The sequence below is a fragment of the Ambystoma mexicanum genome, chromosome 1q (assembly GCF_040938575.1).
Source record: "Ambystoma mexicanum isolate Mex_15411 chromosome 1q, UKY_AmexF1_1, whole genome shotgun sequence".
Lineage (NCBI taxonomy): Eukaryota > Metazoa > Chordata > Amphibia > Caudata > Ambystomatidae > Ambystoma > Ambystoma mexicanum.
The window spans coordinates 668950191-668975090 of NC_090922.1; the positions used below are offsets into that span (position 1 = coordinate 668950191).

The 24900-nt window shown below is 47.0% G+C and overlaps 1 protein-coding gene across 4 annotated transcripts in view; it reads left to right on the top strand.

The window, feature by feature from the left end:
- Nucleotides 1–24900, top strand: part of LOC138535053 (dimethylaniline monooxygenase [N-oxide-forming] 2-like) — a 500693-nt gene that overhangs the window by 169624 nt on the left and 306169 nt on the right. For all 4 annotated transcript variants that reach the window (XM_069641268.1, XM_069641267.1, XM_069641266.1 and 1 more), the window contains exon 4: nt 9294–9436. In XM_069641268.1, the coding sequence (XP_069497369.1) occupies nt 9294–9436 (143 nt within the window). The remainder of the gene's footprint in view (nt 1–9293; nt 9437–24900) is intronic.

Below are 24900 nucleotides of genomic sequence, written 5' to 3' on the forward strand. Positions count from 1 at the left end.
CCAATGCTGCCACCATTTGGGTGAGGACCTGCCTCACAGCCGCCAATTTGCTACATATGTCTTTGGAAGTGGACTCAGTGGCAGATTTGAGGGATGCTGCACATTCCCTGATTTCCTCCCTTGCCTGGCCACATTCGGTGATGTGCTGGGTCACCAGCCCTGTCAGCTCCTCCTGGCGCTGTTGTATTACCCTGATCCCCTCCTGCCTGTCCCGGACACTGGCGGATGTTGATGGTGCATGCGGAATGGTTGGGGCCTCATGCATGCTCCCCGTGGGGCTGAAGCTCCCTGGCCAGGACTCCACCGCAGACAGCTCATGGCCGCTGGCATACTGATTGTTGGGTGGGGAGAGTTGGGGTGACTGCTGGGGGCCTGTAGCAGTAGGTGTTCCGGTTGTCGGAGTGTGTTGTTCATCATCTGACACAGCTGCCGTGGCAGCTGTCTCCCCGACAGTACTGCTTGTAGTGGATACCGTGCCTTCAGCCACTGGCTCCTGTGTGGATGTGGCTGGTGTGGGTGCTGTGGTGGTGTCCCTAATGCACATTTGTGCTGTAGGTTCCTGGGTTGTGTTGGGCTTGCACTGTAGTCCAGGTTGCCCTCTTCCCCTGGATGTTGAGGAACGGTTTGCCCCCTCCATGCCCCTGGACTTTTTGGCTGGTGTCGCAGCATCCTCCCTGGGATCCTGATCTTCACTCTCAGATTGTGTGCCTGTGGGGGACCAAGAGAGGGAGAGCATTAGTGATGGGTCTACATGCATCAGGCATGCATTGGGGTAGCTGCATATCTATGGAAAGGCAGGTAATTGGCGTTGGGGTAGTGACATACGGGTTGCTTGCGTTTTGGGTGGGTCATGCAGGGATGCGTCTGGCATGAAACATATATGGGGTACATCATGCATGTGGACAAGATGGTGCTGTGCACTGCCTTTAGGTAGTCTTGCGAACATGTGTCTGGTGGACCCTGCTTTGCATCATTGCACTGTCAGTTCATGGGGACATCATCATGTTATTCTTTACAGTGGTTCATTTGGGACACCTACCTGCATCAGCCGATGATGGGGCTCCACGCTCCATATCCCCCACTCCCTCGATTGCCTCCATCCCGATGGTGCTCGCACAGGTCTCCTCCCAGTGAGTCATCTTTATGGGGGAGGCAGCCCCACCACCTGTTGCCATCCCCTTGCTACGGTTAGCAAAGTTGATGTTACGGACGCGTAAGCGCAGGTCGTCCCAGCGCTTCCGGACATCTTTCACTGTGCGCGGGGTGGTGCCAATGGCACTCACTTTCCACGCCACCTCCGCCCATATCTCTTTTTTCTGCATCAGTGCAGGTCACCGAATGTCGTTGGAGAAGATAACATCCCCATTTTCTGCCAAGGTATCTGCCAGCATGTTGAGCTCTTCTGAGAAGCGCTACTTGCGCGAGCGCGCAGCACCTTTTTTTAGTGCCTTGGGCATTGTAATATGCTGCAAGTATATGTTGGGACAGGTGTGGTGGTGATATGGGTCCTGGTGACAGAGGATGGCAATGGATTGTGTTTTTAAAGATGGCCACCGTGCTCTTTCCCATTCCTGTGAGGTGACACTACTTCCGGTTCTGCTTATTTGAGGTGACCGCTACTAGCGGTCACCGCTGATAGCGGTAACCGCTAATGCCAGAGGCATGGATGGCGGTGGAGCTATCTGCACTTCGCACGATGCCAGTAAGGGCGATTTTTCGGCCTTTAGCGGCAGGGCGGTAAGGTCGTTACCGGCAAGGCGCAAAGCTCTTGCCCACGTACTCGTAATCGCCCTCTAATAGCGGGCTTGGAGCAACACGGACACAGTATTTGCTCCATGCCGGTAAGGGCAGTTATTTACCTCAAAACTCGTAATGACCCCCATTGTGTCTGATAGTGGCAGCAACTTTATGTCCAAGCTATTCATTATACTAAAGGAACTGGAAAACCCCATCCCTGCTCGGGACAACTGCAACTAAAATAAAACGTGGTGCTCCAACGTGCAAAAAGCGCTAAATGACAAAATAGCTAGACTCCAAAATAAAATTGAGAAAAAGAAACAAAATATTCCTCCTTCAACCAATCAAAGAGATAAACCACCTACTTCTACCAAAGTAACTATTTTAGAGATTGAAAAGATAATATTCTCGCTCAAACCTTCCAACTGTCGAGGCAACAAATGCCCAGCCCAACTGATAAAAGATGCGGCCAGAGACCTATCCCCATTTATTTCTAAACTCATTAATGCTTCCTTTGCATCAGGCACGATACCAGACAACCTCAAACTATCATGGGTCCTCCCCTTCCTTAAAAAGCAAACTTTGGACCCGTCCTTCCCGACTAACCACAGGCCAATTACAACGGTACCATTTCTGTTAAAAATACTAGACAGAGTGGCTTACTTACAGATCCAAAAATACTTGGAGCTGCATCAACTATTAGGTACCAGACAATCAGGCTTCAGGCCTCAGCACGGTACCGAAACTGTGCTTATCGATCTCAAAACCCAGGTCGATAAGCTGAGAGACCTTGGAAAAACAGCCTTACTCCTCCTACTGGATCTCTCAGCTGCATTTGACTTGGTAGATCATGATGTGCTCTGTACCCAGCTGGAATCTGCAGCCCATTTCTCCACACATGCCATTGCATGGATAAAGTTGTTCTTAAGTGGTAGAACTATGAGGGTCTTCTCTACCTCTGCAGCGGCTGACCCAGTATCTATCACATGTAGCGTTGCCCAGGGCTCCTGCGTCTCTCCTACCATGTATAACATTTTCACCAAGCCCCTGTTTGATGATCTGGACCTTCTGGGTGTCACCTACACTAACTATGCAGATGACACTCAGATTATCATTCCACTTTCGTGGGATTATGAACAGGATTTGGCCTTGGTGAATAAGATATACCTCATCATCCAGGCATGGATGGCCCGTCATGGTCTATGCCTGAATGATGACAAAACGGAATTCATCATACTGGGGAATACACAAAATATCAAAAGACTGCAGGATGACTATTCGTCATTTGTTATAGATGGCAACACCTTTAAAGTAGCAAAAGAGGTAAAAACATTAGGTTTTTACCTCGACTTGACTCTCTCTAACAAAGCAGGTGAGTGCGATGGCCTCTAGTACCGCATACACCTGTAAGTTGATTAGAGCAGCAAAACTATACCTGTCCACTACCAGCTGCTTCACCCTATCAAGAGCTCTGGTATTATCCAAATTGGACTATTGTAACTCATTATACATAGGGTCTAATAAACACATGCTGCAAACAATCCAAACATTGCAGAACAATGCCCTCAGAGCCGCCTTAGGAATCCCAAGAAGAGAGCATATCTCAGATATCAGAACACAATCGAACTGGCTCTCTACAGTGGACACAAACTTAAAACAGTATCACCAACATTCAAAAGTGTTAATGATTTAGCCCCCAAATACCTAACAGAAAGGTTCAAAAGAAGAACTTCCAATAGACCTACCAGAGAAGCATATACCAACCAGCTAGTTGTGCCCCCATTTAAACTGAGCAATGCCGGAGGCAACAGCTTCCCTGTCAAAGCAGCCCAGTTGTGGAACTCCCTCCCATCCTCTTAAGGTCTGACCAATCCTATCCACACTTCAGACTTAACTGTATTAAATGGCTCAAAGAAAACGACCTATAACTGACCGACACCAGGACTATTTATGCCTTACCCATCTGTTAATCTGTAGCTGAACACATACTTACATGCTCATCTCCCCCACTTACTCCATCTTGCTTTTTAACTGTCAATGTATACTGTGTATACAAATACCTGTGTATATAACTCTGTTATAACTCTGTGTACAAACTTGTAGGCTAATCATGTTCCTGTTGTCAGTGTATCCTGTATCTACGTGAAATCTGTAACTGTAACTCGTAAGCTTAAAGTATTATTGCACACGCGCCCGGATACTTTCTGTTCTGGCGCACGCTATAAATAAATAAACAAACAAACAAACAAGTACATGCAAGCCATGTGGAAGGAGTGCAGGGTTACTTACAAGTTTTCCTCAGCATATTACCCACAAACCAATGGCTTGGTTGAGAGTTTCAATAGAACGCTCAACAGCATCATTGGGGTCTGGAAGAGCCCCAGAGGAGAACATGGGGTCTCCTTCATCCATGCTTACTTTTTGCCTACAAAGAGGTACCTCAAGAGGGGGTTGGCTTAAGCCCCTTCAAGCTTCTTTTTCGTCACCCTGCCAGGGGACCCTTGGCTATAGTCAAGGAGGGGTGGAAGATGCCTACTCCCCCTATCACTACCAATGTAGTGGACTATGTGCTCGGCTTAAGGAAGAGGATGGTCCTCCTGATGGCACAGGCTGGTGATAAGTTGAAGGCTCAGCAAGCTCTGGTGAAACACTGGCATGACCAGAAGGCTTCCCTTTCAACCTATACAAGGCCAGCAAGTCCTAATCCTGAACCATATAAAACCTAGAGCTTTACAGGATAAATGGCCTGGCCCTCAGTCAATAGTGGAGCCACTGGGTGAGGTAAACTATTTAGTGGAGCTTGGAAGGGCTGGATAGGCTCCAAAAGTGTTCCATGTGAATACACTGAAGGCTTTCATCCCTAGGGTTGAAATAGCTGCACTGTTGTTGGCTTCGGATGTAGAGGAAGAGTCAGAACCTCTTCCTGATCTGTTCCAGGGCAGTCCTTGAGACAGCTCCATTTAGGGTTTCAAAGTGGCCCCTCACCTGACTTCTGGTCAGCAAGATGAGGCGAGAAGTTTGCTAAGGCAATTCTCCCCCTTGTTTTCCCTAGCTCCTGGTTTGAGACCTTGGTGAAAACATGATATTTTCACAGGAGATATTGCACCTACTAAGAGTAGTGGATACAGGATGTCAGAAAAGGTGAGATCTTACATCAAGACGGAGGTCAACATGATGTTAGATCCTGGGGTGATTGAACCATCTGGTAGTCCTTAGTCCAGTCCTGTGGTTCTGGTACCAAAGGCAGGTTCCTCTGAGCCAAAGTTCTGTGTGGGCTACAGGGCCATGAATGCTGTCACCAATGCAAATGCACACCCCTTGCCTGGAACTGATGAGCTGGTGGATACCTCAAGTGCCTCCAAGTACCTCAGCACATGTAACCTCACTGCAAGGTATTGGCAAACAACAGCCCTAGCAGAACATGCCAAGGAGAAGACAGCATTCTCAACTCCAGAAGGTCTTTACCAGTTCAGGGTAATGTAATTTGTGTTAAAGAATGCACCTGCCACTTTTCAGGGGTTTGTGAATCATGTCCTTAATGGGTTGGGTAAATTCTGTCTTGCATATCTGGATGATATAGCAGTTTCAGTGCCACCTGGGAGGACCTTAGAATTGTGTTGCAGGCTCTTCAGAAGGCCCACCTGACCATAAAGGCCAGCAACTGCCAGATTGGTCAAGGTTCAGTGGTCTACCTTGGACATGAAGTTGGTGGAGGGATGATTCAGCCTCTACCCAGTAAAGTACAAGCAGTACAAGACTGGCCTACTCCCCCTACACAAACCCAAGTGAGAGCCTTCTTAGGTCTCACTGGATATTACAGAAACTTCATGGCAGACTATGATACCATAGCTGCCCCTCTGACTGCTCTCACACCTCCTAAGAAACCCAAGAAGGTCTCTTGGTCTGAGGGGTATGGGAAGGTCTTCAATGGCTTAAAATACTCCGTGTGCCAGGCCCCTGTTCTCAGGGTCCCTGACTACAAAAGACCTTTTATTGTGCAGACAGTTGCCTCTGACACTGGGATAGGTGCTGTACTATCACAGGTAGATGAGAAAGGCAAGGAACACCCGATTGCATTGATAAATTGCCAGCTTAAGGACAGAGAGCTCAGGTGGTTCCACAGTAGAGAAAGAAGATTTCTCTGTTGTGTGGGTCCTAAGGAAACTGACCATGGGCCCTTAAAGTGGCTCAAGGACATGAAGAGAGAGAATCCTAAGTTGCTCATGTGGTCCATAAGCCTGCAAGGGTTTGACTACACCATTGAGCATAGGCCATGTGACCAACATAGCAATGCCGATGTGTTGTCCAGAATGATTAACCAACCTGAACAAGAAGCTCATCCAGGGGTGGATTAGTTCCCCCTATCCTCGGTCTGGGAGGGATGAGTGTTAGGAAAGATTTCCATTTATGGGTAATTTTCCCTCCAGTTGTGAACCCCCAACTTTTTTCTGCTGTCTGACTATACTAGCCTGACTTTTGCCAGTGGAGCCCAGCCTTTTGCTGTGATCTGCTGGGCTTTTGCTCAGTTATGTAATGGGGAAACTGACATGCCCTTAATACTGTGAGTACCAGGAGACTTTGTTTCCCTTAGTCTTTCACTTTGTTGCTATTCTTTAGTAACCTTGTATCAATGCACAAATTACCTTACAGTACAGTGTGCTGGGGTCCCTTTTTCATTTTTAAGGCCCTAGACACCCTCAAAGGATTGTTGATGAATGTATATGTGTGCCCTGTAAAGACCGTGTGTCTTCTGTTACTTTTTATGTATTTCCAACTCTTTTTTTATGGTCCTTACCGCGTTTTCCCCACGACAGTGGTCAGTGCCTAAAATGGCCATGCCACAAGGTCCTTTGTTCTGTCCTTCGGCTGTCTTGTCCCTTTGCCTTCCCCAGGTCGAGCAAAAGCATTTGCAGGCCTCTGTATGCCTTTTGTGTGTGCGTGCAGGATGTGGGCTGGAGCTGGCTAGTTCCAACACACAACCTGGGTTCCAGAATGTCTGGTGTGCTGGGCTGACTGGGTCCACCATGGTTCATGATTGGTCCACGTCTGGGATGGTTGTATGTGAGCAGATCTCCTGTTGGTTTCTTTTCATTTTGGCACAAAGGAGATTTTGGATAAGAGAAGGCATCTTACACCCATTCTAGGTCGATCTGAGTCCACACCGCATTTAGTAAAGGAGCCAAGTAACCTGAAATGAAGAAGAAGCTCTGTGGAACCACTGGTGAACTGACCGCTGTAAGGTTTGGCACCCTGACCCCCCTGTTTTCCCGTCTGACCTCCTGTTTCTGAGCGAACCTAGAAGGCCGAAAAGGAGGCTTTGAGCCATTGGAATAGTGGGACAATCTATTCTCCGCACCTCCTGCTTAACCTGTAAGCAAGCCTTTTCGAAAGTGTTCCTGGACCACTCAGTGAACTGACCAGCTAGTACAGGACCTTTGCCCTGGAACCACCACCGTCTCGAGTTTCGACTTCAATCTTCAGAGTCTGTAAGCTCTGGGTATAAGGCACTCTCCTGCAGTGTTTCATACACCTTGTATTCCCAGGTCCTAGAAATAAGAGAGTAGGCCTGAACCTGAGTATGCGCGGTCAATGTGTTGCCCAGCTGCGGTGACAAACTTTGTGGGTGCCTTTCTGCTGTGCCCCCCTGTGCCCTCAGACTCGTTGCATTGGAACTGGCCTGATCCCTTCACCAGGAGTGGAGAAATACATATATCTCTATACATAAGTATAGTTATATATAGAGATATATGTATACTTTAATAAATGTGTGTATATTTCACTACTACCAGTTTAGTGTATCATCTACGGATAGATGTGTGAACTAACTGTACCTTTGCATCAGCCTACTTCCCATCCCATGGGTCCAGCCTCACTGTTCTGCCCCACCTCAACCAGAAAACCTCTGTAATAATAGTTGAGAGGAGATGGATGCTGCATGTTCCTTGACAGCCTGCGGGGCAAATGAATCATCAGGTGTGCAGGAGGGTTTGCATTCGTTAGAATAGGGGCCAAATTACACAGCAAAGTTAGGAGCAATCCCATCCATATCCATGATCGACCTTTGCTCCAGTTTCCCGCCAACCGCCATATAGGAACTTCAAGATATGGAGAGAAAAAGCTGCTAGGCCTTTCTACAGTTTTAAGTCTCAGGGTTGCACCTCTTACCCTCCCCAGCTCCACTGGCCACATCTCAAATCCAATTCAAGCCTCTAAACCTGACCCACAACGCAATCCACAGTGAAGCGAAGGAAGTGCATGCCTCAAGAAATGAATCATGCCCTGCCACCAAGAAAGAGCTCTTAGATCTTCTGACTCTGCCTTTCTAAACATTGCAAGATTCTAAAACCAACCAGGACGCAGAGGGTTTGATGTTCAAATTCCCACCCTAGGGAACTCCCCGTGCTCCCATCTTTGACACGAAGACAATCAGTTTCTCTCTTGCCTGGTAATGTGGACTATTCCCTCCTATCTTCCCAGCTGCCCTTTCTCTAGCTCTTGCGCTATGTAGTGATCATTTGATCACCTGGGTGCATTGCTACTAGAAACCTAAATATTATGAATGAAAAGGTTTCCCTTCTATAATCATTCTTTGTATGGGTTAATTTTCTATAGCACTGTTAAAGTATGTGAGTTTATCAGCTTCAGTAGGTCACCATTGAATGTATTGGTGATGTCCATATTAGTGATGCACTTAAGCACTTTATGATATCATATGTTATCACATGTGAGGTTATGAACTGCGAATTCCACTGGGCAGGGGCAAGATATCGGTGTAGGTGCTCTCTTAATAATAAAAAAGGTTTAATAATTTAGGATGGTCCGAAAGACATCTGGACACTTGAATTCCCTACGTCGCTTCATCCAATCCACTCCAAAATGTGAACATTCTTATAATGCTCTGGGAGAGAGGCGGCAGAGGTATCTTCAGCAGTGACTCATGAAAAATGGCCAAAGTTGTATCAAACTGTCAATGTTCAGCTTTTGCTTTTGTTCTTTTTTTCCCCCCTATCCTTGTTTGACTTTTCCTCACATAGTGGTGCAACAACACCGTCTGCTCCAAAATAGGAGCCATAGCCTTCAGGCACAATAGCCACCTTCAAAGCAGACTCACTAGTGCAGCACTCCCAACTGAGATCTTTGCATCTAAGGTGTGCTGAGGGTGAGGGGTGTTTCAAACATTTAATCATATGCTTAAGTCGACGTTCTCATGTGGAGGACAAAACCACTCCCATAATACAACCACTGGGTTGGCACCTGGGGCTGTATCTCTAAAGGTAATTGTTGGCACGTAACCCTTCACATGCAACCTGTAGGTCCTAAGGGAGGCATACAAAATATTACAATAATTATTTAGTTATTGACTTATTTAGTTCGGTGTTTTGTATAGATATACCGGTGCACTTTGTGAAAAGAACACACCCTTTTTTGTCTCAGCCAATGGCTAGAGAAGTCACCATACTAGCTCTTGAGTTATGTGCAAGGATTACATCATCTGAGCAGGCATTTATGTGAATTTTGCACTCCCTTGTTTATATACATAACTCTTCTACCAACAGGGCTGGAAAGGTTTAAAGGCACATACTTGCACAGCAGAGAATACAAGCACCCAGCTGCGTTCCAGGGAAAGCGAGTTCTTGTGGTTGGAGCCGGAAACAGTGGAGTTGACATAGCTACAGACCTCAGTGATGTAGCTGCACAGGTATGGGAAGGTTTGCCTGGGGAACTTGTGTGTTTGCTGATCTTCCAATGCATACCCTCAAGGTGAATATCCACAATGCATATCCCTGCCAATCATTGGGCGTGGGGCACTTGAACAATAAGCAAGATTGTTGAAGCATTTATTGTCTTCACTACGCTATTCAGTTGTGTCCTCATTTCGATAACATAGCAGCATATACACACACTGTATGTCTCATTATGGGAATGGTGGTAATTGTATAAACACAAGGATCCTCATTCTGAGTTTGGCAGTAATTCAGTGGAATTTGCTCCAAATCACCACAAAAGTCGTTTACTGTTACCGCCACTTGGTCCCGTGGGTTTACCATGGGATTACGAGTGGTGGTAGGGCAGTGTTAGTCCTCATTTTTTGACTCCATGTAATTCCACAGATTTTTGGCTTTAAAGTGGAGGATGGCCTGAAAGATAATCTTTCATCTTGACCATTTAATTCCCTATGTCGCTTCATCCCATCCACTCCAAAATGTGAAAGTTCTTATAATGAAATGTACTGTCGAGGACATTGATTTTTGCAAAGGGATTTTTGAAAGCCAGCTTATTTCTTTTCCTGGCTTTTGCATTCTCCCCAGAACATTTCTAAACGTCACTAGTACTGGTCTCAATCTCATGCCGGGGCAACTTCAAGGCCCAACTCTGGATTTGTTGGAGTCGCAAAAACAGCAGTATTTCCTCTACTGCAAAAAGGAATTACCACCACTTTTTTACCACTCCACCAAACTCAAAATGAGGCCCAAATTGTTTTAAAATACCTCCTTAAAAAAATGGCCCCATGGAGGACTTCTCTTTTCTTTTTGCACTGGAAGGTGCCGCCAGAGCTGTGGGAAACCAGCTCGGATCGTTGTTGGGAGAGGCGCCAGGCCCATTTCAACTCTCTTAATGCAGCACTGCAGATTTCCTGATGGGGTAGCAGGCTCGACTTGCCCCTCAACCAGCAGAAAAGGCTTGAGACAGATGCTGGGACTTCGATCCGGTCGGCCTCAGCTGGAAGTCGAGCTCTTTCACCGGTCTCTACCGCCCAACTCCTGCAGTTTGGTGTCAAGTCCCTTCTATAGAAGATCTGGGCCACAACATTACCCATATTACCCATGGGGTGGGCAGATGTTTGGCTGGTGGCAAAGTGACAAGTATCCAGGTCTCCCCCTGTGAGGGATGTGTCCAAAATCAAATATTTTGTAAAACAAAGGCCTCCACAAAATCACACATTTTAAAATGAAGCCATAACATTTTTTCTTCACATGCCTTTTTTCACAGAATGACTCTCAAAAAGTAAACAGTGTATATTTATATATGTGATGAAGACAGTTAAGCACAGCGATACTCATTAAACTTTACTTTCACATACATTTGCAATCAGGATGTTTGCCATGTGCTTGTCGGTTTCTAATACCCTCCCCACCCTTGAATATTCTCGTCCTGAAGGTTAAGGTTGATCTGGGTGGTGTTTGGAAGATTATTCGCAATAAGTGACTAGTAGGTTGCGATTTGTCATACATATCTGGGAAGACAGCCTCTACCCAACCCTATTGTATTGACGCCTCACACTGTTTCCCTGCATCATTTCAACTCTCCATGCCCTGGATCACAGCCTCCATTGCCCAGTACAAATGCATCCTTTTCCTTCTCCAGGGTTTGGATGGGCTGGTTTGATGTGGACTACAGGAGTCAACGTGGGCCAATGGGTGATGAATTCACTGATCGTGTCAGAATCATCTTCTTTGACAGTGTCTAATGGAGATGTATGGCTTCAACTGTACTGATTTGCTCGTTGGGTTCATCTTGCTCTTTGGTCTTCCCCCTATTTGTTTGTGTGATTCCTGGTGATCATGCTCCTTGGTGAAGAATTCCATGCTGAGTTACCTGGTGAGATTGTAAACTCTTCTCCTTTGGACACAGGATGTTTGTTATTCTCCTTTTCTTCTCTGAAAAGACTGGTTAACTGGGGAGCTGGTTTTCAATGGTGTAGATTTGTGACCTATCTTGTACCGCCCTCTTTTCCCAAGCTTCTCATAGGAACTGAAGCAGCTCAAGGACCTTTTTGGGTTGGTCCTTTGGGGTGTCAACTTATTTGAGATAGTTTTCTGGATCAGGCCAGGGTGATGCCAAAGAACAGGATAATGGGATTATGGGTGTCTCCCAACATTAAAAAGTAGGGTGTGTAACTGGGGCCACCATTCTTCTTACAACTGTATGCATGTACCAGTGTTTTAATATGTTTGATCCATTTAATCTTTTCTTCACTTGATAGTCCACAGCTTGTCCATGAGTGTTGAAGTGTTTCACCTTGCCATCTCCCTGTGGGTGGTATTGGGACATGCAGGTCTTCACCACCCCATCAGCTCATCATTTCTGTAACCAAAATGGACCCCTGGTCAGATTGGAGTCTTGATGGCCAGCCATAACGGATGAACATTTTCCCCCATAACCTTGGAAATGGTGTTAGCCACTGTCCGTAGTTGGCTAGACTTATGTGTACCTTCTGAAGTGGTCAGTGATCCTAAGGATATTTTGTATTGTGCAGATTATCAGCCACAAGTATAGGAAGCCGATGCAAACCAGATCCATCTCTTCAGAGCTTTAGATGTGTTGCAGAGAAGCTACTGGACAGATGTGATCTTCCTGCCCATGAAGCAGGTGCAGGATCTTCGGCATTAGAGATCCATGGCCAGTAGAAGCAAGACTAGATGAGATCTTGAGTGCATTCAATCCCCAGACGGTATACTGGTAATGGAGCTCAACATTGTTGTTGTCATGCAAGCACCAGACGATACAATCAAGTTGTTCTCTTTTTATAGGATTCCCTCTTTAAAGATTAGGGTCTCCCTTTCCTTGGATAATGTCTGGTGAATGTCATTGTGTGGGATGTTGAAGGACCCTCATTCATTCTATTTGGCTTTTAGGATATCGCAGATCCTTGGAGCAACTTGCTTTATTACAATTGCGGAAGCATATGGATGATCAGGCTAGGATATTATTACAAGAGAACCCCAGAAAGGGCCCCTTTGATATGAATACACAATTGTCTTGGCTCTGTCTGGTGTGGTGGTTCCTCAGCAATATAGAGTGCCTACAGTGCTGCAGTTGGAATGGTGTTGCGATTTGATGGTATTTTCTTCATGGTTGTGCCACAGGTGAGATGAGTAGGCATTGATGGTACTGACCCTGGGGTGCAATATAAACTGGGTCGTACATTTACAGGACAGAAAACCAACTATGGGCACTGGCATCCAGGTTTGTGGACTTGAGGATGTAGGCCAGTGAATTTGTATCCATATGCACAGTGAATCTCGCCCCATAGTCAGAAGCTTCTCTGAGACAGACCATGTGAGTTCCAGAAACTTCAGCTTGTTGCAGTAGTTTTGCTTTTCTCATTTTCTCTCATGCATGGAGTTGGTGATTGGTGTGACAGTCAAGAATATGAGCCTGCCAGGGTGTCACAAGGAACCCTTCCAACCTGAGATAGGTGGCCTACCAGGGCATAGCCAAAGCCAGACCTACCTCAGGTGTGCTCAAGGGTATGCTGAAGGTGTGCTAAGGGGAGTTGAGACCCCATTCGCTTGCTCCCCAGCATGTTTGACGTTGTGCTTGCTGATTGGTACTATTGTCCCAATCCTTGTACCTATGCCCTGGCCATGTCTTTCTAATGTTTCAGATGGTCAGAGAGAGCCATGGGGATCACAGTGGCTTGGCCTCCGGATGTGAGACCCAGAGACTATGTCTACCAGCATGTGCCACACTCCTTATACCACAGTATAACATCAAGGACTGAGTACTCTGAGTCCCAATAAAGATTACACTGACCACAATGCTCCTGAAATTAAAGGCCAAAACACATATAGGTCTTGCAGAAGGGATTTGACCAAGCAGGTTGGGCTGGACTGCCCCTTTTGGGGTGGTAGCAAGCCTGATTTGCAATAGGTCTTTTCCCTTTTGTGATGGCTGTAATTTCCGCAAATTAAATTACCAAGTCATAATGTCCTTCGTGGAAGCAACGTGAGACCTTTTTGTGAATAATGGGAGCCAAGAAATCCAATGTTCTGTTGAGTTCAAAGGTCAAGAATAGCACTTTAGGGAAATCCGTTTGGAAATTGGGAGGTATGAGGTTTCTACAAAGTTAGTAAGTGTGACACTTTTTTCTTGGGTCTGACCACAATGTGTCCTTGATTGTGGTGGGGTGGGAAAGCATAGCTTTCCAGGCCTTACTTTGATGCCATAGTGTTTGTGGTTGTCTTTAAGTATATAATCTAGGATGCGCCCCTCCCACCGCCTGCATAAGTGGGTACAGAAGGTCAAGTTTGGACTACCTTAGAATCACTGTCGTTTAGGTAAAGAGTGGTTTCCTTATGTTTACGGAAGAACAACCAAAAGGTAAAGTTCCCCCTTAATTATGATCTTTTGAGATATGGCTTGCTGGTAAGAGATGTATTCAGCCGGGACTTTAGAGTGGCACAAATCCTCACCAGGAAGTCTGTGGTTAGATGGAATGGGAAGTCAGGTGCTTGGGTTACTGCACATTTTCAGGTAATGCATTCAAAAGACACGACTTCGGCGGTAACCCTTAAATCTGGCGGTAGCGCTATTACCGCCGGATTTAAGGGTCTGCCAAATCAGGGCTCCGGCGGATTTCGTATTAGCGTGAAGATTCCCCATTGAGCCCAATGGGGAATGGGGCATTCCCGAATGGGCTCAGTGGGGAATGGGGACTTACATTAACGCCGAACTCGTGATCCGGCGCTATTAGCGCCGGGGAGTTCGGCGGTAGGGCTAATACCGCCTGCGCTAATAGCGTTACCGTTACCGCCCAAGTCGTGATGAGGCCCAAAGTATGCATAGTGGCAATCCTGGTAGTTCTGATCTAAGTTAAGGAGAGGATGCAACCTGCCTTGTTAATTCACCATACTACAAGGTAGATGGTGTATCCTGCTGCTAGGAGAGTGTGAACCAGAGAGAGTAGTGTAGTTGGCAATAAATTAGGCTTCTGTGAACCCCTGAAAATCAATGCAGTCCAGAGGGTTAGTAATGGTAAAATAGTTCTTGAAAAGGAGAGAGATGTTGCTATTTAGTGTGGCAGAGGGAATGATAAACACGCCACTCTAGAGAAGAAGCCATTTTGTCAGGTTACACAACACAAAAATGCGGCAGGGGTCAAGTGACTGGCAACAACACAGTAAAACTAATCAATGTTACGTACAGAAATGGGCTTTAAAGCTAATGGGTAAAAGCAGGCTATGGGATGGAATGAAAAGACAGCTATTTTCACAGGAGCCATTGAGTGGCGAGCAACAGCAATACCACAAGCAGCTCATTTAATAGAATGAAGGATACTTTCAAGAAGGCCAGAGGCTAAACGACTTTATAATTATAATTATTTTTTTGTTACCGAAGAGGTTTCTAAACGCGGACCCGGGATTCGAACTTTTGTTGTTCTGCTTCATTGTTGCTCTGAGTAGTTTTGCTTTCAAGATGAGCGCGTTGCCACTGAGCTATACGACCCGTGATGACTGTTGTGGGCGTGGGAGCTAGCGGGGGCCACACGCTCTCATCCGTGCAGGCACGCCCTCAGGCACACACAGAGAGTATGCCGGAGACGTGTGTATGCTCCGGTCCCCGGTGCGAACTGCCGGGTCACCGCCTTTAATCTTCAGAGTGCATGCGCGAGCCTCGATGCTGCTCGCGCATGCGTACACAAGCGTAGTCACTACGCAACATCCCTCCCTTTTCCCCAAAACGCATAAACATTATAAACATTAACAAACATTGGAACCAACAGGGTCCTGCTCACATTCTCACCCTCAGTGTGCTACTAGTTACGAGGCAGGGTCCATAATAAAGTCTTGGAACCTCTGCGGCGGCTTGCGCCCCGCCCAGCTCTGGTACCTGCGTGCCCCAACGTCGAGGGCCTCCGGGGGCCCAGGAGTCTCTTGCGGTCCATCGCTTTCCAGCGGCACACCAGCCTTCTGATCGGGGCTTTCTCTGACGCAGCCCTCATGGTTCGCGGTTCCTATGCGCTTAAAGAACGAGACATTTCTGGTGACTGTCCCTTGTGCATTGGCAGCAGTGACCATTGATCCTTTGACGTGTGTCACCCCCAATGGTTGTATCTCGTATGGCAGTGACAACTTCCATCTGGCCTCCTGTTGCGCTCCAGCACGGTGTGACCTATGGCGATCTCTCTCTCTGGTAGTCCTCGCTGTACCGTCTCTCTCTCATTGTGAACAGCCCTCTCTGTTCGCACGTGGCTGTTGTCAATCTCTCCCGGCTGTCTCCCTTCAGCTTCCGGTATCAGTCCTCTTGGTATCCGTTTGAAAGGAGCTTCTGCAGGGGCAACCCCAGTTGACTGATGTGGGGTCGTACGATACTCTCTGAGGAAGTCGACCAGGTTGCGCCGGAAGTCCTCCCATTCACCGATATGCGGAACACTTTGTTGAGCGTTCGCATGAAGCGCTCGACTTCGCCATTTGCTCTCGGCCACAGTGGAGTGACTTTTCGATGTTTTATTCCCCTTTCTTCACAATATTGAGCAAACCGCTGACCTTGGAACGGTGACCCATTGTCTGAGCATATCTCCAAGGGAAAACCATGGGTGGCGAATATTTTGTCCATTGCCAGAGTGGTGTGTTCGCTGGATGTGGATTCGACCAGCTCCACTTCCGGGTATCGTGACCACTGGTCGGTCACCGCCAGAAAGCATTGGCCATGGCCCGTGGACCCAAAATCTGCATGTACTGTCCCCCATGGATGGGAAACCAGACCTTCAATCTGAGACGAGCCTTCATCTTGGCCATCCCCTGATGCCCTTTGTGGGCCAGCTGTAGAACCTTCTCAAACAGTGACCTTGGGATTACGATCTGGTGTCCTCTCAGCAGGATGCTGTCATCCGCCACCGATAGCTCATGGCGTGCCTTCCAGAGCGCTTGCAGATCTCTTTGTGCCTCCACCTTCCTTCGGGAGTTGTTCAGGAGGACCTCCCGCCATTCTCCGGTGTCCACCACACTCTTTATCCTCAGGAACGCTTCATCAATGTTGGATTCGTCTGCGATCTCCTGACGTGCAAGGGCGACAGGCAGTGCCGCCTCGATTATCAGGTGAATGGCTTCCACACAGTCCGCCACCTCCAGTGAGTCCCTGGGCGGCCCAGTGCCCGGATGGCGGGATAAGTAGTCTGCCGGGTTGTGTGTTCCTGGTCGATACAGCAACTTAACCCCATATTCCATGAGTGCCAGCATCCATCTTTCTATGCGAGGGGGTGGTTTGGACGAGGCTCCTGACAAAATCGGGATGAGAGGCTTGTGATCAGTCACAACAACAACTGGCTTCCCTAAAATGTATATTCTGAAATATTTGCACCCCCATAAAATGGCCAAGGCCTCTCGCTCAATCTGGGAGTAGCGCCTCTCCGTATCGGTCAGGGCTTTGCTGGCGTTGGCGATGGGTCGCATGGTCCCCTGATGGTCTGCCTGCATGAAGACCGCTCCCAGATCCACCGGGCTGGCGTCGACCACGATCTCGGACTCGCGGCCTGGGTGGAAATAGGCCATGGTTTCTCATGGTCCACGCTACGTCATTCCTGGTGAGCGCCCTCAGGGGTTCTGATAGAGAGGCTAAGTCTCGGATAAAATGGCCACAATAGTTGACCATCCCCAGGAAGCTTCTTATTTCCGCTGGGGACGCTGGTGGGGATGCTTCCCTGATATCTTTCACTTTCTCCGGATCTGGGGAGATGCCCCCGGCTTGGAATACGAATCCAAAAAACTCCAGCCTGTCCTTCAAGAACTCACACTTCTCTTTGTGTAGGGTCAAACCCACGCTGCACAGTCTCTCGAGGGTGTTCTCTAGGCGCTTCAGATGTTCAGCTTCCGACCTGGCGAAAACCAGAATGTCATCCGACATGTTGATGACCCCCTTGAGTCCTGACAGGGCCCCCCTGATGGCATTCTGGAAGACCTCCACTGCGGACAAGATCCCAAAACGGAGTCTTTTGTATTGGTATAACCCCTCGTGAGTCGTAAAGGTTATAATGTATCTAGACTCGGGGTGAAGTTCCAACTGGTGGTAACCTGATCTCAAGTCTAGCTTCGAGAAAACCTTCGCTCCCTGGAGTTCCCCAACAATGTCATCAAGGGTGGGCGTGAGGTGATGTTCTCTCTTTATTGCTACATTGGGCAGCCTCATATCTACGCAGATGCGTACTGCCCCTGGCTGTTTGGGCTTTGGGGCCACCACAATTGGAGAGACCCAGGGGGTGGGCCCCTCCACCCTTTCAATAATGTCTCGGTCCACCAGTGACTGTAGCTCCTTTTCTACCTGTGCCCTTAGATGGAAAGGGATGCAGCGATGTTTAAGCGCTGTTGGTCTCACTGACCCATCGATGTGTAACCGTATGGGGTCAGCCTTTAGTTTCCCAATGCCTGTGAAGATCATCTCAAAACGTTGTAACAGACGATCCAGATCAGTGCGATATACCGCAAAAGTGAAGTGCACAATGTCTAGCGCTTCCGATGCAGCACAGCTCAGGAGGGAGTGCGGGCTTACGGTGGTGACAAAAGACCTTGCGATTATTCGGCTCTGACCGTGAGAAACTGGGGGTACAAACACTCCTTGGATGGGAAGAGGTGTATGCCCTCCAAATGCGTAAATTCGCGCTGTGGATTCTGTCAGTCCCGGCGGACCTGGGAGCGCATTGTAATGTTCAGTTGCTAGTACGCAGACAGACGCCCCAGTGTCTATGAGGACCGGAGTGGGGACCTCACCAATATTGACAGTGCATGTGGATTGTCAACTTTTCCCAGGGCCCTTGGCGATGCTCGAAATTAAGAAAATCTCTTCATCATCCTCTTCCTCTTCTGCGATGTTGAGATCCTGCATACCTTGTTCGACAGAAGACACGCCCCTCACTCTCCTAGTGTCACTCCTGCTGCTTCTCTCTGGTCCTCTTGAAGCCTCTACTGGTGCCACCGCCCTGCACATCCTGGCATAGTGTCCCGATGTGCCACACCGACCACAGACTCTCGATTTTTCCGCATGCGGCAAATCATACCCGCAGTAGGGGCACGACGGAGCAGAACTTGGCGTTGTGGGGCCGTCTCCTCTTCTTGGTGCCCATCTCGTCCTCCCTGCGGCAGAGCGTCCTACTGCACATGCTTCTTCCACCTTCCTCGAGTGTGTGGCTGCGTCCATCTTCGCCCCTCTTGCCTCTGCCAGTTCGTAAGCTCTCCCCGTGTCCAAGATCTGCTGCAGAGTCAGTCCCGGTTCCCTCAGGGCTTGTCTCCTCGGTTTCCCCGAGATGCAACCCTCCAGCAGCTGGTTGCAAACCATTTCTTCCTCGTTTACCCACCTACAGGAGCTCGCTAGGTGTCTCAGCCGAGCACAAAACTGGTCCAATGATTCCTCATCCAATTGTTTTTCGGCGCACATGACAAACCTGTCAAAGTCAATATTTGCCATAGGAAGGAAGTGGTCACAGAGAGCTTGTTTGACTGTGTCATATGTGACTGCTTGGAGGTTGAGTGAGTCATTTATACGCTGGACCTATGTCCCTGCAGGATAAACCATGATGGCTATCTTCGCATCCTCATCTGTTTCCCCCGAGGCCCTGAAAAACATTTCCAGTTTTTTGACCCACATGAGCTACTTCGGTCCCAGCTTGGATGGGGGGCCTGTGTATCAAATTCGGGCATGGGGGCTAGAGTACTGTGCATTCTGCGTGGTATTGGGGCAACAGCACCCTCCTCCTCTTCTTCACCCATGGCAATGAGCGGTACTCACAGTGAGCTGTGTGCAGCAAGATGTTGAGGTGAGCAGGGTGGATGTGTCCCCTTGAAAGGACTCCTCACAGTCCTCCTTCCTTGGTTTTCCTTTACTGTGCCACAGCTGTGTGCAGCAAGATGTTGAGGTGAGCAGGGTGGATGTGTCCCCCTGAAAGGACTCCTCACAGTCCTCCTTCCTTGGTTTTCCTTTACTGTGCCACAGCCCTGCAGCAGCTGGGCTGTGGAGATTCCAAAAATTGTTGTAAATCCTTGCAGATGGCAGATGGCGCACGAGCACCCTCACTGGCCGCAACCACTGCAATCTGCGTATGAGAAATGGAAAACAAAATGGACGCCGGCCGTGCGTGTAGGTCTGTGTGCACACGGAGCGGCATTCTGTCTCTCCGACGCCGTCGGAGCAGAGAACAGCTCTGTGTCCACCTTCGTCGCCAGTGTTGGGGGCGTGGGGGCTAGCGGGGGCCACAAGCTCTCATCCGTGCAGGCACGCACTCAGGCACACACAGAGAGTATGCCTGAGACGTGTGTCTGCTCCGGACCCCGGCGTGAACTGCCGGGTGACCGCCTTTAATCTTCAGAGCGCATGCGCGAGCCTCGATGCTGCTCGCGCATGCGTACACAAGCATAGTCACTACGCAACAATGACAACAGACCCTGTCCTAGAATCAGGGAAAGGCTCTCTTTATTGTTGCCACAGACCAATGAAATCAGCCTAGTTATTAGCAGATTTATCCTAGCTTTTTCCATAACCTGTGAAATCCAATAAGTTCCGTTAAGGGGTTATGATTACCAGGGTAATACTGACATAAACAGTTATGCATTAGAGTAGCATATACATTGCAGAAACCCACTGTGGTGTCGTCACTATTTACATGTTTAGAGGATGAGTCCTCTGTCTGTGTTTAATAATCAGTGGGCTGCGACCTACGTGTGCATGAGGGCGGTGTTACCGCCCACAGGGCAGTTCGAGATAGCTATGTGTTGAGTAAAGAGGTGTTGCACCCCAGCTCCTGTGTCGGCGTATCCTTGTGTGTATGAGGGTGGCTGAGCGGGTGCGTGAGGAGGTCCACTCTTCAGACATTACACCCACAGCTCATCAAAAAATAATCCAATAGGGATACAGGCAGCAAAGGTAGAGGCCAGGTTTATTTCCAAAGAGCTGTACAGAAAGCGGGTACAGAGCTGGCATAATATCACTGTCCCAAAAATGTGTACTCCCAGCAAAGAAACCTCGGTTTTGTACAGTTTTAAACACTGAACCATATACAGAAAAATTAGATGCATTTAGTCTGTGTCATTGACAATAAACTTCATAATGGTACATCATAACGGAGCATAAAAGCTCATTAAAATACTGCTTGGCCCACCCATGTGACATAGACCACCCATTTGTCAGGAGATTTGGAGATTTCCAGCACACCTAATGGGCCCCAAACTGCAGACTTACCATTCACATGGTAGCAGCCCAGTTCCCAGGCCGCTAAACCCGCCTTCATGATTTATTGCAGGGCTTGTGGTTACGCGCACCTGCTCTGCAGTCATCCTTGCACAGCCCTATGGGCATCAACCAATTAGTATGTATTCTACACCTCCTCCCCTAGCATGGCTGAGACAGGTGTGCCATTGCTACAGTGATGGTTGTTCTGCGCTATCTGAAGCTCAGGTACGACCCCAGATCTAAAAATTCACCAGCTTACGCATTCACTTCTGTTGTCCTCTGAAGCATCATTTTCCGTTTATCCTTATATCCACGCATTCCTGCAATTCATCTTCATTCCACCCTTTGTGTCCTCCCTCATATATCCTACTGGGTCTACTCTTGCACCGATGTATCTATCAATCGCTATTAGTACATATCAATGTCTTTAGTGGTATTGTGTTGTTTATTTTGTTACCATCGTTCATATCCGAATACAAACAGATGAGTACATTCTTTTTGAATCAGCATCATTTGTAAAATGTCATGTTCAATCTTAATTGGTTCATTTTTGCATTTTTCCTTGGTGTTGGCCTGTGAACAATGAGAGGCGTTTTAGGTTAATTGAAAATAGGGATTGTTCATTATTAGCAATGAACGTCAAAACACCGAAAAACGTGGCTATTTCAACAATACCTGCTGGATAAATGAACCTCCTGCCGTCCCTCTGTCAGCAGTACTGAGCTACTGTATAAAATGCCAACCCCAATGTTGGCCCATTGTGAAATGCTCCAGTGCTCTGGGGCTAGATCTGGGATACAAGCATTACGACTCAATTATTGCTCTCTCCTAAATGTTTCTAAGGTAGCACCAGAAACAAAACCAGAACATAATTATGACCACTCTGATGGCAACATGGAATATGACCCAAGTAGGAGGGCCAACCAATATCATGAAAGACAGCAAACAAGTGTGTACATTAGCCAGTGTTCGCTGACCCAGTTAAAAAACCTTACCGTCTTGATTATATTTTGCTTCTACAATTTTTTTTTATTTTTTTTATTTTTATTTGAAACCTCAGCCTGATGAGGCCCAATGTAAACACTGGGACGTCAAGCTTTTGTTACAACTTATGATTCATCATTTCATTAATCACAAGGATCCTTGTTCATATAAAAGTGGTCTAATACCTACATGAACACACGTGTCTTTAGACAGTCAACACTTTTTCATCAAGTCTTAGTGAGTCCATGAAGTCTACTACTGTGCAGCTCAATTTAATGCAATGACCAGTGCTAGCATAGGACCACCAGTCTTGATTGCTTGCTACAGCAGGAATAAATTCACCTAAGTGCTGCATCCGTTTTAGTACGATCTGCTTGCACTTGGTTAAAAGATGTTCAGTTGTTTTTATTTCGCTTTTACAAAAGCGACACATGTTATCATTTCCTTCGCTTATATGTCGAAGCCACAGCATTTCTTTTGTTTTTAAGGCGTTTAGGCAAAATCTCAGAAATTGATCCCGGTGATGACGAGAAGGGCAGTTTGTTAGGTACAATCATGGCACATTTAACTTGTGAGCTCCAATTCCTGAGTCGAGAGTGGTCAACATTCGTAGACGATGGTCAATGTTCTGGGTCCAGCACCAAAGTTCAAACTTCTTTTCTGTAACTTGTGGGCGCATAATCAGGTCATTCAAGTTTAGATCGGCGGTAGCTAGAGTTGAGATCATCCTCTGCTTCCACTCTTCTAAGAGCTTCGATGTTCCCAGTCCCGGGTTTGGACAAAAAATTTGAAATGCTGGATCCACAGGGGTCAGACTCATCTTACGCAGTGCCATTAATGATTTCCACAGTACACATGTGTAGAGTGAATTTAGGGACAGTTCGTATCTTATCTGGATCATTGAAATGTATGGAGGCAGCCTCAAGACTCGCCGCCAAAAGATCCCTTCCAACTTCTGCCAGAATGAGAAATCAATATTCCACCCGGATTCTGACCCAAAGGTGATTGCTGGGACGACCTTTTGAGCGTAGAAGGTTAGAACAGGAGCAAGGGTGAATTTGCCGTAGTTTTTATTCAGCAGCTGAGCTTGAATGGTGAATTGTATCACTCTGTTTTCTACTTCTAGTTTCCAGTGATGTTCATGTAGGGTCGTGTTGAATGTAATCCCGAGATATCTAATGGAATTGACCACCCCAAGATGTTTCCCTTCAACTTTCCACGTAAAGTCTTTCCGTTTTTTGGATTCTCGTTGACCAATTATGACAATTTTTTTTTCTTTTCAATATTCAAGGCCAAGTCATTGAAGTTCAGATACTGTTGTAGGTTCGCCAATTGCCGTTGGAGACCTATTTGAGTATGATCCAGAAGAACGATGTCGTCGGTGTAGATAATGCATCCGATTTCGTTATGATTTAATTTTGCTGGAAAACATCGTACATTTCTTCGAAACTCTGGTAGATCACAAATGAACAATTTGAAGAGTTCAGCTGCCAATGGACACCCTTTTTTCACTCCTTTGCTCGTAGGTATTTGCCTCGATAGAGCGCCTTGGTCGTTCACTCTAATGCGGACAACAGTTTGTGAATGTAAAGCGATTATTGGTTAGATTAAATTGCGGGGACAATTCCAGTTGTTCAATTTTTGCCACAATTTATCACGATTGATGCTGTCAAAGGCACCCCGCAAGTCAATAAAAGCCAGATAAAGATGCGTCTTTGCTTTAAGGGTTTCCCATTTTAATATGTTTAGTAATAATAAGTTGATTTCCACGCCAACACCTCTGGTGAATCCAGTTTGTCTGATATCAAAGATGTGTTTGGACACAACCATGCTGCTAACTTTTGGCGCAGAAAAGAAGCAAACATTTTTCCTATGGTGTCCAACAGGGCAATCGGGCGATAGTTGGTTGGATCAGCCCGATTGCCCTTTTTGTAAATTGGCACAATAATTGCTTCTCGCCAGGAGTCTGGGATCGACGTCGATGCAGACAGTCGCCGAAACAACGATTCAATAAAGGTTGCCCATTGTGCCTCATTTTCCTTGAGCATCATGTTTGTTATTAGGTCCGGGCCTGTGGCATGCAAACTTTTTAAGGCTCGGATTGCTGCCTTTATGTCATCTTTATTAATGCATAGCTCCCATGAAGTCAGCTTGAATTTCGGAACTGTCAGTGTGTCTGAAGCTGGATCACTGAAGATGTTTGAGAAATGTTGTTCCCATTTTCCGGCGTCAATTACATTTCACATCATAGAAGATTGACGGACATTGCCTGTGTTCAGGATTACCCAGATTTCACGGGAGTTCTTAGTTATCCGCTCCTTCATTAAGACCTCAGCTTGGTCTTGCTCGATTATTATTCTTTGAGATTTTAACCAGTTGCGATATACCTGACGGCGCTGGCGAATTTTGTTTAGATTAATCGAGTTATTGCAATTCACGTATTTTGATTTTTTTAAGGCACGAATGTCACGTCTCATGGCCTTTTTTGCTCGCAGCACTGTCTTGGACGATATATGTTTATGCTTTGTGCTCGATTTGCGGTCCAATGCTTTTACTGTGACAAAGTAATATAATAAAGGAGCATTGTTCACCGACAGGGCTGTGTCATGGATACATTTTTGACCCATTTTCTTGATCTTGGGTCCATCAATCCGGAGACGATTCCCTCCAGCATTGACAAAAATTGAGGTTTTATGTTGTTTACAGTCAGTGTGCCATTCCACAGTGCAGGTTAGACGAAGAAGATTATGATCACTGGGAGACATATCACTTATTACCAAGCTCGTCTCTCCTTCAAATAAGTTACAAGAGACCCAAAAGTAATCAATTATTGAATGTGCTTTATGGTTTCACCAAGTTATGTGAGGTGGCTGATCTCCTAATACTTTTCCGTTTACCATCTTGCAATTGCGATTTCCAAGAACGATACCCCACTGATGGCTCCGTGTAGATAACTCGTCATCAGGTAGCAATTTGTAGTTTCCAGAGCGAGAATCATAGTTGAACCAGTTACAATTTAGGTCGCCAGCACATATAATTGATCGGTTCTTGTAATTCAGGAGAGCCTTGTCGATGATTGATGTGACCGTGTTTATGAAGGTCCTTGCACTTATTTTGTTTGAGTTCCAGTATCCATTTAAAACAAGCAAGTGTTTTCTTGCAGAACGACTTTCGTCAGCAGTTTGTAGCAAGGCTCCTTGAACAAAAGGATTCGGATTGAATGAATCCACAAGGCTCCAC